Source organism: Salvelinus fontinalis, chromosome 31 (assembly GCF_029448725.1).
Source record: "Salvelinus fontinalis isolate EN_2023a chromosome 31, ASM2944872v1, whole genome shotgun sequence".
Lineage (NCBI taxonomy): Eukaryota > Metazoa > Chordata > Actinopteri > Salmoniformes > Salmonidae > Salvelinus > Salvelinus fontinalis.
Window position 1 is genome coordinate 38,537,184 of NC_074695.1, and position 19,160 is coordinate 38,556,343.

Here is a 19,160-nt window from a genome sequence, read left to right on the forward strand (position 1 = left end):
AACGGATGGACTGTGGACAGAATTTGGACGTTAGAACTCAAGGGTAACATGCTGACTACACAAGACACGCGAGTGCGTGCACCATCGTCCACATGTTTATTTTGTCTATCCCACCAGACGCGATCATGACACACAGGTTAAAAAGACAAAATCAGCTGAGATAGAGTGAGTGTGAGCAGAGAGGGAAAGAGAGTGTGAGCAGAGAAAGAGAGGAGAGAAAGGAGAGAGAGGAGAGAGAGATATTAGAGGCGGCGGGGAGGAGGAGGATAGAGAGAGAGGTAATGAAAGAGAGAGTGGGGAGCCACACTTGGCTTGAGGATTCCATGGGAACGAGGAGAGACTTTGAGATGGTGAGTTAAGGGACAGAACAGAAGGGCTTGTGGTAATTCATATTCATGTATACTAGCCAGCTGGTCACTGAGAGGAGAAACATGCAAATGGAGAAGCAGCATGTCCTTCACGAAGACTCCAAGACTGATTTGAGCTCTACTCTGTCTCCAACCAAAGACTGTAGGAGATCTTAACCATCTATCTACTACCTTTCTGTTTTGTTGGCGACTTGACGGGTTGGACAAGCCATCCCACATCCAGCTGGTAGAACATTTATGCAAGTTGATGAAAGGGGATTTGACACCATTTGAAAAGACCGAAGCGCACCAAATATAGGAGAGAGTTGACTACTGGAAACTGCCCATTGGCGTAGGCACTATGAATCTTTCCAGGTGCTTGCGCGTGTTGGGCGCACTTTTCTTCGTGCATCCTTCTCAAGGTAAAGTCTTGTGAAATTCGACCTTCTTAAATTGACGTTGTCTCTGTGAGTTTCAGTTTATAGGCTGATCATTGACATGCTTGTTGGACTTGACTTTACAGTTTCCTATAGATTGTAAATGGTTTAGATTATGTAATGATAAAACATGAATTGTATGTTACAGATGTGCATATTTGCAATGCGATCCATAACAAATGTAATATCAAATATTCTCCAATATATACACCCCCACACAATATCAGTTGTTTATCACAATGATTTGCAATGACACATTTTCATGATAGATCATGTTGATTTGAAGCCTGCTTTTGCGAGACGGATTCCCTGTTGTGCTTGTTGTTTGGATTGAGTTGTTGTGAGGGAGTTTTAATATGGTGTGCATCACAGTAGGTTGGTGGCACCTTAATTGGGGAGGATGGGCTTGTGGTAACGGCTGGTTTCCATGTGTTTGATACCATTCCATTAGCTCCGTTCCAGACATTATTATGAGCCGTCCTCCCCTCAGCAGCCTCCTGTGCTGTGCATACACTATTGACTAATGAAAACATATTCATCATAAGGAGGACAGATTTAGGTACACTTAATATTCATACAAGCCAAAGGAAACCACTTACCTTATATGTCACATGAACAGCACAAATGTATTTTACAGGAGAGACCCATACCAGTCTTTACCAGTCACATTCAGATATACATAAGCTTTTCATCTAGTTGTGTCAGTTAAAAGAAGTAATTGTTTTACAGTAAACAGATTTCATTCACAATTACACAGTGAGGATGATGGTAATCGTTTAAGAGAAATTATAAACTGGGTGGTTCAAGCCGTGAATGCTGATTGGCTGACAGCCGTGGTATATCAGACCGTATACCACAGGTTTGACAAAACATTTATTTTTACTGCTCTAATTATGTTGGTAACCAGTTTATAATAGCAATAAGGCACCTCAGGGGTGGGGGGGGGGGGGGGTGATCCCATTGCAAAGGACAGTCTATCAAGAGCCAAAATAAGACTGATATAGACACCTACCCTCAGTGTTGAAAATAAACTTGTATCTATTGAGAAGCCATGCAGGATGCATATCTCTTGTTTTGTCTGCGACAAAGCTTGTAAGTCAAAATCCAACGATAGGGTCAAACATACCTGTCCCTCCCAGCAGTTATTGGAATGAAAGGTTTCCCTGGATCGTGTCAAGGTTGTCCAGCGTCTGGACATGTCAAACAGATCCAGGTGTAAAACAGAGAAAAGAAAAAGGAAGTATATCTATTTAATACGTTATTGATCCTGAGCCTTTAAAAATAGAAGAGGATGCCAGATTTCAGGCAACTGAAGGACGGCCCATCAACTTTGATTGAGTGGAGATGAGGACCTGAGTGTAAGGGCAGCATACTAAGATGCACGGTGTCACCGACTCACCATTGTTAATGTTCATACTTAGATATCTTTGCAGAAGTCTGTTTGACTTGGCAATTAACATCATATAGGGCTGTGTATGTACAGTACTCAATACATGTGCAATGGCAGAGAAATAATGAATAAAGAAAAGACTGGGCTTAAACATCCCCCAGACTTTGCTTTCACTCCTCTCCTAATTGTTCTCAGACATCGTTAGGTCATCCTCCCTGCTATGTGAGCCGATTCTAAAAAGGAGGGATGTAATTGAGTTCACTCATCTGAGCCGAATGGGAGGGAGAGAGAGGGGGAGGGACAGAGAAAGAGAGAGTTAGGGGAAAGAGAGGGGGGCAAGAGAGAGAGGAAGAGATGGTGAGAGAGAGAGCGACTGAGACGAGGGAGAGAGAGCGGGGAAGAAAGAAAAGAGAGAAAGAGAGGGGAAGAAAGAAGAGAGAGAGAGAAAGCGAGGGATGAGAGGCGTTTCGTCTGATCGCGCCATCAGCATGTATAAGCGTGAGAGAAACAACGTACTCCAACTGCCTTCAGCCTTCATTCCTTTTTTTTGATCCTCTTCTGCTTCCTTCTCTCTCTCGATCTGATACTGTCTTATGTTACCATATGCCAACTGTCAAGCCCTGGCCATAGAGAGGGTTTTTAGTCTCTATTTTGGTTAGGCCAGGGTGTGATTAGGGTGGGTATTCTATGTGTTATATTTCTATGTTTTGGCCGGGTATGGTTCTCAATCAGGGACAGCTGTATATCGTTGTCTCTGATTGGGAATCATACTTAGGCAGCCTTTTTTCCTTTTGGGATTGTGAGTAGTTATCTTTGTTAGTGGCACTATGCCCTGTCAGCTTCACGGTTATGTCTTTGTTTCTTGTTTTGTTGGCGACATTTACTAAAATAAAATAAAATGAACGCTCACCACGCTGCACCTTGGTCTCCTTCCGACGACGGCCGTGACACCAACACTCAGCAGAGGTCTCCCTTCTTCAGATTACACCTCCTATCCAAATGCAAAGACCCGTTTTTATGATGGCTGTCTGCTTGAGAGAAACTCATTATAAGATATGAGCTTTTGGTGGGGGGAGGGGTGTTGCATATGTGTGACCTCTCAATTTCTGCGTCTAATAGATCTCTCTTTTTAGATGACACACAGGATTGTACTCTGTGTTTAAATGTAGGGGAGTTAAAGGTCCAATGCAAAAGTATGTGTAAAGGTTAAAAGAATCCAAGAATCTAAAAAGGATAATAGACATGGGAATGGGCTCTCCAGAAGGAGTTTAATGATGGGTATGAGCTCTCCAGAAGGAGTTAACTCCTTCTGGAGAGCTCATTCCCATCATTAACTCCTTCTGGAGAGCTCATTCCCATCATTAACTCCTTCTGGAGAGCTCATTCCCATCATTAACTCCTTCTGGAGAGCTCATTCCCATCATTAACTCCTTCTGGAGAGCTCATTCCCATCATTAACTCCTTCTGGAGAGCTCATTCCCATCATTAACTCCTTCTGGAGAGCTCATTCCCATCATTAACTCCTTCTGGAGAGCTCATTCCCATCATTAACTCCTTCTGGAGAGCTCATACCATCATTAACTCCTTCTGGAGAGCTCATTCCCATCATTAACTCATTCTGGAGAGCTCATTCCCATCATTAACTCTTTCTGGAGAGCTCATTCCCATCATTAATGATGGTAATGTCAAATCAAAGTAGCAAAATAGTTGGTAGGTACTAGCCAAGCATCAGGAGTGAGATACTAGACGATTGTTGTCTGACTTGTATGAAAAGACAACAATTTACTTCCTGATTGCACATGGGTATATGTTTTCATTACATAATATTAATACCCTGAAACAAAAAATACCATTAGAAAAGTGACGACAGTAGGTTATTGAGTTAATGATAAATGAATATCACAGAGGGTATTTCACAGAGGGTCAGCCTAAACATTGACTTGTCCACTGTATGTAGCCCAAGTAAGCAGTGGCCTAGGATCTATTTTCAAACACTTTCATTTGATACTGTACCAAAATGCAGTAGCTTGTTGTTCTCCGAAGCTGTGTGTGGAGCTGGACACCCTGACTATTGTCTTTCTTCCTCCCCCCAGTGTGTCCTCTTGGTGGACCCCGGGTCCATGCTTTCCATGCTGCCCATGCCGCTGAGGAGAGGCTTCTCAAGAACCTGTTTGCCCACTACAACAAGCTGTCCCGGCCTGTGGCCAACACCTCCGACGTGGTGCTGGTCCACTTTGGCCTCTCCATCGCCCAGCTCATCGACGTGGTTAGCAAACTCAAACAGCTCCTATAGTTATTCACATAATTTTGTTGTGATTGACAGATGCACTGGGGTGAAATCTTTAACTTAAACTTCAGTCAAATTTACACGTGTCAAAAGGAAACTAGTGATTTCGGTAGAAGTTAGGATTCACTGTGTCAAACATGACTTGATCTGTTTTTAGTCTTATTGATAGGCTGAAACATGGTTGAAGACTGGTTGTGAAACCATATGAGTCTATAGCCATGTCTCAAGGGCAAGACCTATGCCAGGACCCTTCATTTCAAGATTTGTTAAAGCGCTTGGACCCCCCCCCCTTTGAGACTCCAGAGACTTTAATAAACCTATACTGCGAGTTGGATTTTAAAAGGCAAATACAATCATTGGTCTTCACAGCCTTTAACTCATTAATTAAAAGCTTTAGATTAAACTTGTGTACCATGTTTCCTAAGGGGATGGTCCTCACAATGTTGACACACAATTAAAAGGCTTACTCTCTCCACTTGCCTGCTTTGCAGCCTCTAAACGAGTCATTTCTGGCTAGAATTACCGGCCAAAGATTACCCAAGGGCATCCTCATAGTCCTGTCTCAGTCCTCTCAGGCAGCAGAGTGGTGTATGGGGACTGTGAATTGGGAAAAAGATACCTGTGAGAAGAAGTGACAGCTCAGCTCTGGAGACCATGTGTGGGACTTGTGAGCAGAGAACACAGGCAGATTTTTTTTCTCCGAAAGGAATGTTACATTGTGTTGTATTCACACATTTGTCTAATGTTTATTTTGTAGCCATATGCTTTCTTGGGACAAATATGACATAGGCGTGCGTTTAGGGACCAAAAAGCTGCTCATTAGAAATTCAACAAGCACTTGTGGGTAGCATATTGTTTGGGTTTTCAAAATGCTTTACAGGACTGTATTATCATACATTATTCACCACTATGCATACTTTAACCCAAATATTCATCTAGGAACATCTTGATAAGAATTTTGAAAGGAGGAAAAGGGGATACCTCGTCAGTTGCACAACTGAATGCATTCAACCGAAATGTGTCTTCCGCATTTAAAGGTTCAATATGCAGAAATCGCTCCACCATTTCCTGGTTGCAAAAATTCTAATAGTTTGCCTAATTTCAGTTTATCATTGTACCATCTAAACCACTGTGAAGTATATTTTTAATAACCCACAATAATGTATTTTCAGCTCATTTGAAGCCGATGTACAAAACCTAAAGTAAAAGACGCAAAAATTATTGTTCTACCGCTTCTTAGACATGCTTTCAATGAAAATAACAGATCTATAACGCAGATTTCAATATGAATTTGGTTGGGACGCCCACTAAATGACATATTTCAGTTTTAACACAAAGAGAGGTGCAGGGGGCTGCATTAATCAAGGTCCACATCATTGACTCCCAGGGAGCAGTTGTTGTGGGGACTAACTGCCTTGCTCAAGGGCAGAACAGCAGATTTTTCATACTTTTGGTTACTGTCCTAACGCTCTAACCGCTACGCTACCTCCCACACCAAAGTTGACATTAGTAGGTCATTTGAGGCAAAGCAGCGCAATCTCCCTGAATATTTGTGTGACCTTATGTTTCTATAGAGTAAGAATGTTTTTGGAAGAAAAAAATGATATAGATATATATATATATATACAAATACACACAGTGCCTTAGTAAAGTATTCAGACCTCTTGACCTTTCTACATTTTGTTAAGTTAGCCTTATTCTAAAATTGATTGAATAGTTTTTTTTCCTCATCAATGTACACACAATACCCCTAATATGACAAAGCAACAACAGGTTTTTAGACATTTTTGCCAATTTATAAAAAATAAATAAAAAATATCACATTTACATAAGTATTCTGACCTTTTACTCAGTACTTTCTTGAAGCACCTTTGGCAGCGATTACAGTATTGAGCCTTCATAGGTATGACGCTACAAGCTTGGCACACCTGTATTTGGGGAGTTTCTCCCATTCTTCTCTACAGTTCCTCTCAAGCTCTGTCAGGTTGGATGGGGAGCATTGCTGCACAGCTATTTTCAAGTCTCTCTAGAGATGTTCGATTGGATTCATGTCAGGGCTCCTACTGGGCCACTCAAGGACATTCAGAGACTTGTCCCGAAGACACTCCTGCGTTGTCTTGGCTGTGTGCTTAGGGTCGTTGTCCTGTTGGAAGGTGAACCTTCCACCCAGTCGGAGGTCCTGATCGCTCTGGAGCAGATTTTCATCAAGGATCTCTCAATACTTTGCTCCGTTCATCTTTGCCTTCGATCCTGACTAATCCTTACTGCTGAAAAACATCCCCACACATAATGCTGCCACCACCATGCTTCACCGTAGGGATGGTGCCAGGTTTCCTCCAGACGTGACGCTTGGCATTCAGGCCATAGAGTTCAATCTTGGTTTCATCAGACCAAAGAATCTTGTTGCTCATGGTCTGAGAGACTTTAGGTGCCTTTTGGCAAACTGCAAGCGGGCTGTTATGTGGCTTTTACTGAAGAGTGGCTTCTGTTTGGCCACTCTACCATAAAGGCCTGATTGGTGGAGTGCTGCAGAGAGAGTTGTCCTTCTGGAAGGTTCTCCCATCTCCACAGAGGAACTCTAGAGCTTTGTCAGAGTTACCATAGGGTTTTTGGTCACCTCCCTGACCAAGGCCCTTCTCCCCCGATTGCTCAGTTTGGCTGGGCGGCCAGCTCTTGGAAGAGTCTTGGTGGTTCCAAACTTCTTCCATTTAAGAATGATGGAGGCCACTGTGTTCTTGGGGACCTTTAATGCTGCAGACATTTTTTGGTACCCTTCCCCAGATCTGTGCCTCGACACAATCCTGTCTCGGAGCTCTACGCACAATTCCTTCATGGTTTGTTTTTTGCTCTGACATGCACTGTCAACTGTGGGACCTTATATAGACAGGTGGGTGCCTTTCCAAATCATGTCCAATCAATACAATTTTACCACAGGTGGACTCCAATCAAGTCGTAGAAACATCTCAAGGATGATCAATCGAAACAGGATGCACCTGAGCTCAATTTAGAGTCTAATAGCAAAGGGTCTGATTACTAATGTAAATGGAAGTTTTAGTTAATTGTTAATAAATGTGCAACTTTTCTAAAAACCTGTTTATGCTTTGTCATTTTGGGGTATTGTGTGTAGATTGCTGATGATTTTTTTTTACTTAATCCATTTTAGAATAAGGCTGTAATGTAACAACATTTGGAAAAGTCAAAGGGTCTGAATACCTTCCGAAGGCACAGTATATATATTTTTATTTTTAACGGTACACCCTTCAACTCCATCCTTTTTTTTGTGCAAACAGGACGAGAAGAACCAGATGATGACGACCAACGTCTGGGTGAAACAAGTACGTTCCAATCAAATGCAGAGCTCCATTGTACATGAACTGTACCATAGAATTAAATAGTACACAAATAGCATATAATTGATCTCTATGAACTATAATTAAAAAATAATTATAATTAGGTGGGTGCTTATCTAAGTGTGTATTATATGCATGTGTGAAATGAAAATGTATATTTTACATATTCCAACACACCCTCGGAGAGTGCGGTCACGGCAAGAGCAATTGGCATGATAGTATTGCACATTTACCTTTGACATATATTATTTGTAATGTAACGTGCCTGCATGAATAGAACATTTCATCTTTATTCCCCGCAGGAGTGGAATGATTATAAACTCCGCTGGAACCCAGAGGAGTACGAGAATGTCACCTCCATCCGCATCCCCTCGGAAATCATCTGGAGGCCTGATATTGTGCTTTATAACAAGTAAAGTACTTGTTTTTGGGCAATCCTTCATTTCAAACAAGTTGCCTAAGGTGTACCGAAACTAACAGTCTAATAGTTTGACAGCTGGGCAGCAACTCTTTTTGAAAGACATCAATATTGACTGATGCATATTCGGATTTTCGATTCCGAATTCCGACTCGAAATTCCAATTCTCCTTTTTCGCTTAGTCTGTCCCTCAGTTCCACTCTGGGGAATCCCCCTTGGGACCTGCATGAGTCAGCTTCCCCATCTCAAGGGTCATTCCAATAGTGAACATATGGGGTGGATTTAGTAGTTATGCCCTCAGCCCCTCGCTTTTGCCCCCTAAAGTGTTCTCCAGAGTAGACTGACCATTACCATTTGTCACCGTTATAGAGTGGAACTGAATGCGTGGACTGAACGAAAAAGGAAAACCAGAACCGGCTTATGTATATTGTCTTATATAGACCGCTGTGTTGATGAGTAACGATTGCGGTTTGGGGAAATCCCTTCGCAACAAATGGGATGAGTTTAAGAACAGCTGGAAATATGTTTAAGCATCGAGCCAAATCTTTCGTCCTATGTCATTTCTTAATTTGGCTAAAATAGATCGGAGAGAAGTCAGTCAAAATGGGCCTGGTCATAAACAAAACGGATTTGATTTATTACATTGCACAATGCAATACACTAGGAGGGGAATAGGGGACAAAATGTGATTGGATGTGCTTTGGGAGGTCAAAGACAACATGCATCCCTTTGACTGATACTCACTGGTGGACACATTTTACATCCTGTAAAAGGACAGTAAGCTGATAAGGATAGCTAGATTGAATTTCTTACCTGCAGCTGGGTTTTCATAACTGGGCTGGTGGCTAGGTAAACCATACAGACATTTGTGAATGATTGGGTATCCCAAAGAAACATCATCACCTTTCGCAGTTCATTGCATCCAGACTTTTAGTTTCATGAAATCAGCAAATTAACTTGTGGTCTAATGTGAAAATAGTCCAAGCAAACATGGAAGCATGAGTTCAAAGCTCAGTCAATTATTAGTAGTACACAAATTACATTTACTGTTGGCAGCAGGCAGGCAAAAGGCATTTGGGAATTTTGCAAACTCAGTACATGAGTACATGCATTTTGTAGTTAAATGGCAGTTGTTCCTCAAAAATTGTGTTTGCTGGTGTGTTCCTTATTGTACCTGAACATGCAGTCAGTGATAATATAGTGTTGTATTGTGTAAAATTGTTCATGAATATACACTGTGTTTTGATCTGTTAAATTCTTCACAAATGCTTAGTGCTAATATAAGTCTGGAAACCAATGCTGACTTAAGAAATGCACGCAAAGTAAAAAAAAAATGTAAATGGTCCATATAGTATTTGTAGACTAAATCCTTAAAGTAACTGCCATATTTCCAATGATGATATTGCATGAATAACACAATCAAGGGGTTGCTACTTCTCTAATGTATTTCCTCTGTAGCGCTGATGGTGACTTCGCGGTGACCCACCTGACCAAGGCCCACCTGTTCTACGACGGACGCATCAAATGGATGCCGCCGGCCATCTACAAATCCTCCTGCAGCATTGACGTCACCTTCTTCCCCTTCGACCAGCAGAACTGCAAGATGAAGTTTGGCTCGTGGACTTACGACCGTGCCAAGATCGACTTGATCAGCATAGCCAGTGATGTGGACCAGATGGACTACTGGGAGAGCGGCGAGTGGGTGATCATCAACGCTGTGGGCAAGTACAACACCAAGAAGTACGAGTGCTGCACCGAGATCTACCCCGACATCACCTATTACTTCATCATCCGCAGGCTGCCGCTCTTTTACACCATCAACCTGATTATACCATGTCTGTTGATCTCCTGTCTGACTGTCTTGGTCTTCTATCTGCCCTCCCAGTGTGGCGAGAAGATCACCCTGTGTATCTCTGTGTTGCTGTCTCTCACCGTCTTCCTCTTGCTCATTACCGAGATCATCCCGTCCACCTCGCTGGTCATCCCGCTCATCGGCGAGTACCTCCTCTTCACAATGATCTTCGTGACACTCTCAATCATCATCACCGTCTTTGTGCTCAACGTGCACCACCGCTCGCCGCGCACACACGGCATGTCGCACTGGGTGCGCCGGGTCTTCCTGGACCTGGTGCCTCGTGTGCTTTTCATGAAGCGGCCACCGGCCACCGCCAAGCAGAACTGCCGGAAGCTGATTGAGATGATGCACCGGACCAGCTCCTCGACAGCAGCCAGTCAGTCGCAGTCTTTCTGGGCCGGGGTGGAAACGGGGCTAGGACAGCTAGGACAGCTAGGACAGCTGGGACAGCTGGGACACACACTGCCTGCCACCCCCTCTGACAGCTCCAACATCCTAGCCCTTTCCCCTTCACCATCTCCCTCTCCTACCCAGGGCCTGCCCTTGGAGGAGCACCCCCTCAAGGCCCCCCAGCTCTTCTGCCGCTCCCCTTCCAGCCAGTACTCCATCCTCCTGGAGGAGCCTGGCAAACTCGGGAACACTGCCTCCCCTTTGTCCTGCTCAACCCACTCCTCCACTCCGTCATCCTCCCCCCCGTCTCTGCCGCTGGGTCCCCTGGGTCCAGTTCACTCTCTTCCCCGGGACGAGCCACAAATACTGTCCCCCAACGGGCGGAGCCACAGTGTAGAGCATGTGTTTGACCACCAGAGGGAGCCTAACTGGGAGCCCCCCCAAAGGGTCGGGCACCGCTGCCGCTCCCACAGCTTCCAGTACTGCTGCCTGCACGAGGAAGGGGGTGGGGTTGCTGGTGGTGGCAAGGGCCGAGAGGCTGTAGGTGAAGGAAGGCTAAAGAGACAGGTTCTGCTAGACCAACTAGCTAGAGCCTCCTCCACAGAGCCCACTGTTGATCTAGTGATCCGGGAAACCATGGTCCCAAGAATATCCCCGTCGATGAGAAGGGCCATAGAGGGTGTGCAGTACATCGCTGACCACCTCAGGGCAGAGGACGCCGACTTCTCAGTGAGTTTGTTGACATTACCTTTTCTGTCAGAGTTCCTTAATTTCCTTATGAACCATAAATGTTTTTTATAACATTCTCTCAATGTTGAAAGTAGCATTGTCTTCTACGAAGATCTTGTTGCAAGGTTGCCCTATGACTTGATATACTGCAGGGGTCTCCAACAGGTCGATCGCAAGCTACTAGCACTGTAGCTTGCAGCCCACATATGAGTAGCTCGCCAAACAATTCTGAAAATACATGCAATTGTCACGCTTTCCATTGCAAACTGTCATAAACAAATCTCACAAGTATCAGACACCACAAGCTCCCAGCTACTATCAAATCAACAAAACATTGACATTCTCCCACCCCTGGTTTGCCACTATTGGCTTAAAAAGCCAAACCTAACACAATATCATCCAGTACATTTTCAGCAATATTGTGGTGCGTGCGTTTGTATATCACTACGTGTGTAGCCAGTTGATTTGATAACCGTCTTGTGGGTTGAAGGAATACTTTCCACAAAACCGTCTCAATTAAATGTTAACTACAAAGTACACTTACCTGGCAGAAGTATTTCATGAGTAAGTGCATCATTTGTATCTATTATTTGTTATTTGCAAACTTTGCCTTGAAATGAGCAGCAGCTGTACAGAACCATTGCTAGACCGGCACATTCCTCACACGCTTGATCAGTCAATCAAATGTATTTATGAAGCCCTTCTTACATCAGCTGATATCACAAAATGCTGTAGAGAAACCCAGCCTAAAACCAGCAGGGTCAAATAATAATAATCACAGTGGTTGTCGAGGGTGCAACAGGTCAGCACCTCAGGAGTAAATGTCAGTTGGCTTTTCATAGCCGATCATTCAGAGTATCTTTACTGCTCCTGCTGTCTCTAGAGAGTTGAAAACAGCATGTCTGGGACAGGTAGCACGTCCGGTGAACAGGTCAGGGTTCCCTAGCCGCAGGCAGAACAGTTGAAACTGGAGCAGCAGCACGACCAGGTGGACTGGGGACAGCAAGTAGTCATCAGGCCAGGTAGTCCTGAGGCATGGTCCTAGGGCTCAGGTCCTCTGAGAGAGAAAGAGAGAAAAGAAAGAAAGAGAGAAAGAAAGAAAGAGAGAGAGAAAAAGAGAAAAAGAGAGAGAATTAGAGGGAGCATCCTTAAATTCACACAGGACACCGGATAAGAAAGGAGAAATACTCCAGATATAACAGACTGACACTAGCCCCCCGACACATAAACTACTGCAGTGTAAATACTGGAGGCTGAGACAGGAGGGGTCGGGAGACACTGTGGCAGGATATAACAGGCAGGATATAACCCCACCCACTTTGCCAAAGCACAGCCCCCACACCACAAGAGGGATATCTTCAACCACTAACTTATCATCCTGAGACAAGGCCGAGTACAGCCCACGAAGATCTCCTCCACGGCACAACCCAAGGGGGGCGCCAAATCCGGACAGGAATATCACGTCACGGACTCAACCCACTCCTAGGGACGGCATGAAAGAGCACCAGTAAGCCAGTGACTCAGCCCCTGTAATAGGGTTAGATGCACAATTTAAGGGAAATTACACTCAAAATATATATTTGTTAGTTTTCAAAAAAATGTGTCTTATGTGATTTAAGCATTGACAAGGACTCAGAACCTCCAATTTCGTTGTTTCTCTAGGAACAATTGTAATTTTGAGAGTAAAAATAATAATAAAATAATAATAAAATTAAAGCGTAATTTGGGAAAATATAAAACAGATTTTTTTGGGACCCCCCCTTAGAGTTGTTTATTAACCATTATTTTACCAGGTCTATTGACAGAAAACATAGTGCACTACTTTATCTTGTACACCAAAGACCCGGGGAAGAGTTGCAGGGGTTAGGAGAAGAATGTACCTATTTGCAAGCTAGCAAAACCAAATAGCTCGCAACACGTTTAATTTTTTTTAAGTAATGCTAGAAAAGGTTGGAGACCCCTGATATACTGTATATTGTAGTCATGATCCACATGAAAAGGCTTTAGGTAAAAGTAAGGTTTAGCTCTGGGGTATTCAGAAAAAAATTACATTTGAGACTTTTCTCACTACCTTGCCAAATCCATTCCTTCATATTTAATGGATGGCCGCTCCCCTAAATTTGGCAATTCAAGCCTTTCCAGGTGTCCTTGAGACAAAGTTCCTGTGTTTTCTTTTGAAGCACACCAGGGTTGTGGTATTGCGAGCAGAAAACCAATAGGCAGCAAATCACTTTGAAGTCCTTGGTAAAGATATATCGATAGATGAGAGTCATAGGCAAACAGGTGTGACACAGACAAGCTTTGATTAGCAATCGAGGATTGTTTCTACTGTGAAGAGAAGCTGCTGAATAGACAGGCCAGGGCAATTCCCAGGCAAAGATTGGTGATCTCTGCAAAATATAGTAGCACAATGTAGCTAAAGTATATGGCCAGGAGCTCTAGCCAGTGTATACTTCTCTTTGAAACAAATAAGGCTTAACAATGTTGTCCTGAATATTTCATAAGCAAGCTGGGAATGACTGACATTGAAGGGATAGCTTCCCCTTGTAATGAAAAAAATCATCCATTCGCGAGGAATCAATCAAGGGCAGAAATTGACAGCCTGTAAAATGTATGTGCGGTGTGATGTGGATATTCGAAATGACCATCTCATCTCTTTTCTTCTTCTCCATTAGGTAAAGGAGGACTGGAAGTATGTGGCCATGGTCATTGACAGGATATTTCTCTGGATGTTTGTACTAGTGTGTATACTGGGAACACTGGGACTATTCCTTCCTCCTTGGCTGGCTGGAATGATCTAGAAACCTAGATTCCAGACACAATTAAACCGTGTGGAAGTCCGATTCCGAGATTAAAGACAAGAGACACGGAGTTACAATGCAAAGTTACCTGTGAGTCTCTCTAGGCCAATATATTTCTAGGTTTTCTAATAGTGGTTGATTTGTATTTTATGCCTTTTTTGTTGCTTTTTAGATTGAACCTGTAAGCCACTGTCTTTATTTGTGGTTGCCATTTTGCACAGGTTATCATGAGGTTATTCACTGAGACATGGAGGGGGTGTGTCTTTCATTGATTCCACAGAGCATATGAATTCTTTATGAGGCCAAAAGGCTGACAGTGAAAACATCCTTCAAAATTCTATTTTGACATTGAGCTGCGTAGCCCAAGTTCTCACCAATGTATAACGAATTACTCTAAGGATGGGCTGGCCTACGCGCCCGTGCGCGCACGCGCACGCACACACACACACACACACACACACACACACACACACACACACACACACACACACACACACACACACACACACACACACACACACACACACACACACACACACACACACACACACACACACACACACACACACACACACACACCTCAGTGTCAGAGGTGACATGGAAGGTTTCTGATTCATTAGCTTGAAATGCTGAAACTTAAATTAATCTGTTTCAATTAAATGGAGGTAATGTAAAAAAAATAACAGGAATTTGTGGTTCATCAGGAAAAATCACATCCTATCACAGTTTGTTTATCTGATATTTAATTTTGCCTGATGACATAAATTATATATACAAAGTATGTGGACACCCTTTCAAATTAGTAGATTCAGCTATTTCAGCTATTCCAGTTGCTGACAGGTGTATACAATTGAGCACACAGCCATGCAATCTCCATTGAAAAACATTGGCAGTAGAATGGCCTTACTGAAGAGCTCAGTGACTTTCAACGTGGCATCATCATAGGATGCCACCTTTCCAACAAGTCAGTTCGTCAAATCTCTGCCCTGCTAGAACTGCCCCGGTCAACTGTAAGTGCTGTTATTATGAAGTGGAAACTGCTGAAGCACATAAATATCATCTGTCCTCGGTTGCAACACTCACTACCGAGTTCCAAACTGCCTCTGGAAGCAATGGGATCTTCATGAAATGGGTTTCCATGGCCGAGCAGCCTCACTCAAGCCTAAGATCACCATGCGCAATGCCAAGCGTTGGCTGGAGTGGTGTGTTGTGACTTTACTTTCATTAATCTGATGACTGTTATTTATCTAATCAACTAACTATGTTTAATTGTTACCCTACTAAATGAATCATGTAACAATTAACTCATTAGGAATTTGGGGCACCACGAGAGTGGTTGTTGAAAGAGTTACCATCTCCAAATTTAAACTTTACCTATCACATCCATAAAACAGTCAACGTATTAATCATAACCTAGTACCATATCATCATTCTGAACAGTCGTAACCTCCTGCATCTGCAAAAAAAACAGCCTTACTTATTATTCAGTACTGCACAAATTGGTTTAATTATTTATTTACTAGCTAACTAAATGATAACACAGGATAAACATACACACTTAATACATTAGGAAAAGCAGACTGACACAACATATGGCTGCATCTTACACAACAACATGGAGAGGGAGAGAAAGAGACACTTATCGTTGATACATTTTAGGAACTACTCTCACAGTAACCATATACTTTGCACACGAACCGCCGGCAGTTTGGAGTAAGAAATCATGAATGTATTTACTTTTATATGCCTTCGTATGCTGTGGATCTCTGTCGGAACCAGCCCTCCTTAGGACGGGTGTTGGGCCTTTCAGCGGCACACTTGTAAGGCTCTGATTGTCCAAAAGGGGTCTCATCTCCCCCGTCTTCTACTGTTGTTCACTCCGGAAGATGCTCCTTGGAAGATGGGCTAGCCAGCCGTGTCGACGGTTCCCATTGGTGATGATGAGTAGAATAAGGTGATTTGAGAAGAGTAGTAGAATAGGATGGTTTGAAGAGTAGTAGAATGGTCCCACTTAAATTTGCTTTTCTAGATACTTTCTTAGGACAGCTATTCAGCTGTACCAGTGATTGTCTGAGGGGAGTTTTCTTCTCCACCTTGTGTTGGTATTCAGGGTTCAAACCATTTTACATGTTCCATCAGGCTGACACGCTCTCTGACCTCACTCGGGGTGTGGATACTTACTGTGCAAAGATTATAGGAGACAAATTATCGCATGGCTCCTAAATTCACATTCCTATCTTAACAAAAATACGTTCAGCATTTTTCATAGTTCATATACAACGTAAAGGATGGAGACTTTGTACATGTAGTGTATATACTTTTAAAGATACAATATTTCCTTTATAACACTTAATGACATCACAAAATAACAAACCATGTGAAATTATTATTCTTTAGCTCGCCTCTAGACTCCCCACGTTAGGAATATTTTTCCAGTATTCGCTTTAGAACATGTTAGAGTTTCGGCGGGAAAAGTCTCTGGAGACAAAGGTGTTAATTTGGAGAGGGATGTTCTCTGGATCTCCTCTCCTTTAATTTACGACAGGGTGTGAGCTGTCAACCCCCAACCAGCTCCCTCGTCCCTTCTGTGGGTGAGAGAGGGTCTGGTTACTGTCATCCATTGCCAAGCTGATCTGATCTGACCCATTCGGATCTTCACAGGACAGTAATACTCGCCGCCATTGAACTCTGGATCAGTGGTAATGCGCTCTCTGGAGTGATGAATCACGCTTCACCATCTGGCAGTCCAATAGACGAATCTGTGTTTGGCAGATGCCAGAAGAACACTACCTGCCCGAATGTATAGTGCCCACTGTAAAGTTTGGTGGAGGAAGAATAATGGTCTGGGGCTCTTTTCCATGGTTTGGGCTCGGCTCCTTAGTTCCAGTGAAGGGAAATCTTAATGCTACAGCATACAATGAATGACATTCTAGACAATTCTGTGCTTACAACTTTTTGGGAACAATTTGGGGAAGGACCTTTCCTGTTTCAGCATGACAATGCCTCCATGCATGAAGCGAGGTCCATACAGAAATGGTTTGTCAAGATCGGTGTGGAAGAACTTGACTGGCCTGAACAAAGCCTTGACCTCAACCCACATCGAACACCTTTGGGATGAATTGGAATGCCAACTGCGAGCCAGGCTTAATAGCCCAACATCAGTGCCCAACTTCACAAATGCTGCTGTGGCTGAATGGAAGCAAGTTCCCGCAGCAATGTTCCAACATCTAGTGGAAAGCCTTCCCAGAAAAGTGGAGGCTTTTATAGCAGCAAAGGGGGGACCAACTCCATATTAATGCCCATGATTTTGGAATGAAATGTTTGACGAGCAGGTGTCCACATACACTACATTACCAAAAGTATGTTCACCATTCTAAGACAATTATAATAATCAGCAATAGGGACTCACAGATCATAATAAAGTTCACAAATGTATTTTACAACCTGATGAATCGATACAATCTTGATTACCTGTGTTTGGGTGATGAGTGAAATTGATTCTCAATTTATTTCAGGAGCACGAATTTAATTAACCATATTTGCAGTCTCAGCTGTTAGATATTGATTTTGATGATGGAACAAAGGTAATTTGTCAATGAAAGAGCACAAAGTCTATTTTTTTAAACATGGACGATAGTTTTATCGTTCAAATCTTGGTTAAATGTTGTTCACTGTATGATTTTGTATCTCTCTTGTAACACTGCTATTCAAATGTATCTCTGTTGAATAACTTCTGAGTTGTTACATTCGGATTTGAAACCACTATGGATTTGATTAACACATTACTGGTTACCAGTAGCCTTATCAAAGACTGTGGGTCCATAGTTTTCTGTCAAACAAAGAGCAACAGTGATAGAAGTACTATATGATGTTGAAACACACAAGTCAATGTAATACAATGTGCCAGTGCAGTGACTGCATCTGTTCATGTAATATAGATGGTGTGAAATTTAAGACATATGCAAAAGAGTTCATTTTGGAGTTCAAATGTTAATCCACAAAACAACAAATTGCATAACTGGAGAGCATTTAGATTTTTATTCATCCATGTGCTTGTTTGATGTTTCCATTGATGGCTGATATGTCACATTATATTGTCTTCCTTATCATTCCAGAATGTAATTTCTATTCAACCCTTAACCAACGGGATTTATTAGACTTCTATTTCAAAAGAATAAAGTATTTGTTTGAAAGTTCCCAATGTATGTTCATTTCAGTCCAAGCAGTCCATAGATAGTACCAGTCAAAAGTTTAAGAACACCTACTCATTCAAGGATTTTATCTTTATTTTACTATTTTCGAAATTGTGGAATAAAAGTGATGACATCAAAACAATGAAATAACACATGTGAAATCATGTAAACTCAGCAAAAAAAGAAACTGAACTGGCTAAAAGCGGAGCCTTGTCTGGCAGCGAAACAGTTCATTCAGACTCATTTACTGAATTTTTAAAAACATACTCAGCAAAAAAAGAAACGTCACGTTTTCAGGACCCTGTCTTTCAAAGATAATTCGTAAAAATGATGAAACTGGCTCTCATGAGGACCGCCACAGGAAAGGAAGACCCAGAGTTACCTCTGCTGCAGAGGATAAGTTCATTAGAGTTACCAGCCTCCGATTGCAGCCCAAATAAATGCTTTAAAGAGTTCAAGCAACAGACACATCTCAACATCAACTGTTCAGAGGAGAATCAGGCCTTCATGATCAAATTGCTGCAAAGAAACCACTACTAAAGGACACCAATAATAAGAAGAGACTTGCTTGGGCCAAGAAATACGAGCAATGAACATTAGACCAGTGGAAATCTGTCCTTTGGTCTGATGAGTCCAAATATGAGATTTTTTGTTCCAAACGCTGTGTCTTTGTGAGACGCAGAGTAGGTGAACGGATGATATCCACATGTGTGGTTCCCACTGTGAAGTATGGAGGAGGAGGTGTGATGGTGTGGGGGTGTTTGCTGGTGACACTGTCAGTGATTTATTTAGAATTCAAGGCACACTTAACCAGCATGACTACCACAGCATTCTGCAGCTAAACGTCATCCCATCTGGTTTGCGCTCAGTGGGACTAGCATTTGTTAGTCCACAGGACAATGACCCAACACACCTCCAGGCTGTGTAAGGGCTATTTGAACAAGGAGAGTGATGGAGTGCTGC

At 42.7% G+C, this 19,160-nt stretch overlaps 1 protein-coding gene across 1 annotated transcript; it reads left to right on the plus strand.

Moving 5' to 3' along the window:
* The first annotated feature begins 104 nt into the window (after nt 1–104).
* Nucleotides 105–18,200, plus strand: chrna4b (cholinergic receptor, nicotinic, alpha 4b). The gene is made up of 6 exons (XM_055892560.1): nt 105–769; nt 4,268–4,440; nt 7,752–7,796; nt 8,114–8,223; nt 9,688–11,203; nt 13,879–18,200. Exons 1-6 carry the CDS (start codon nt 709–711, stop codon nt 14,002–14,004), a joined length of 2,031 nt encoding a protein of 676 aa, XP_055748535.1. The 5' UTR covers nt 105–708; the 3' UTR covers nt 14,005–18,200.
* Nucleotides 18,201–19,160: the final 960 nt, after the last annotated feature.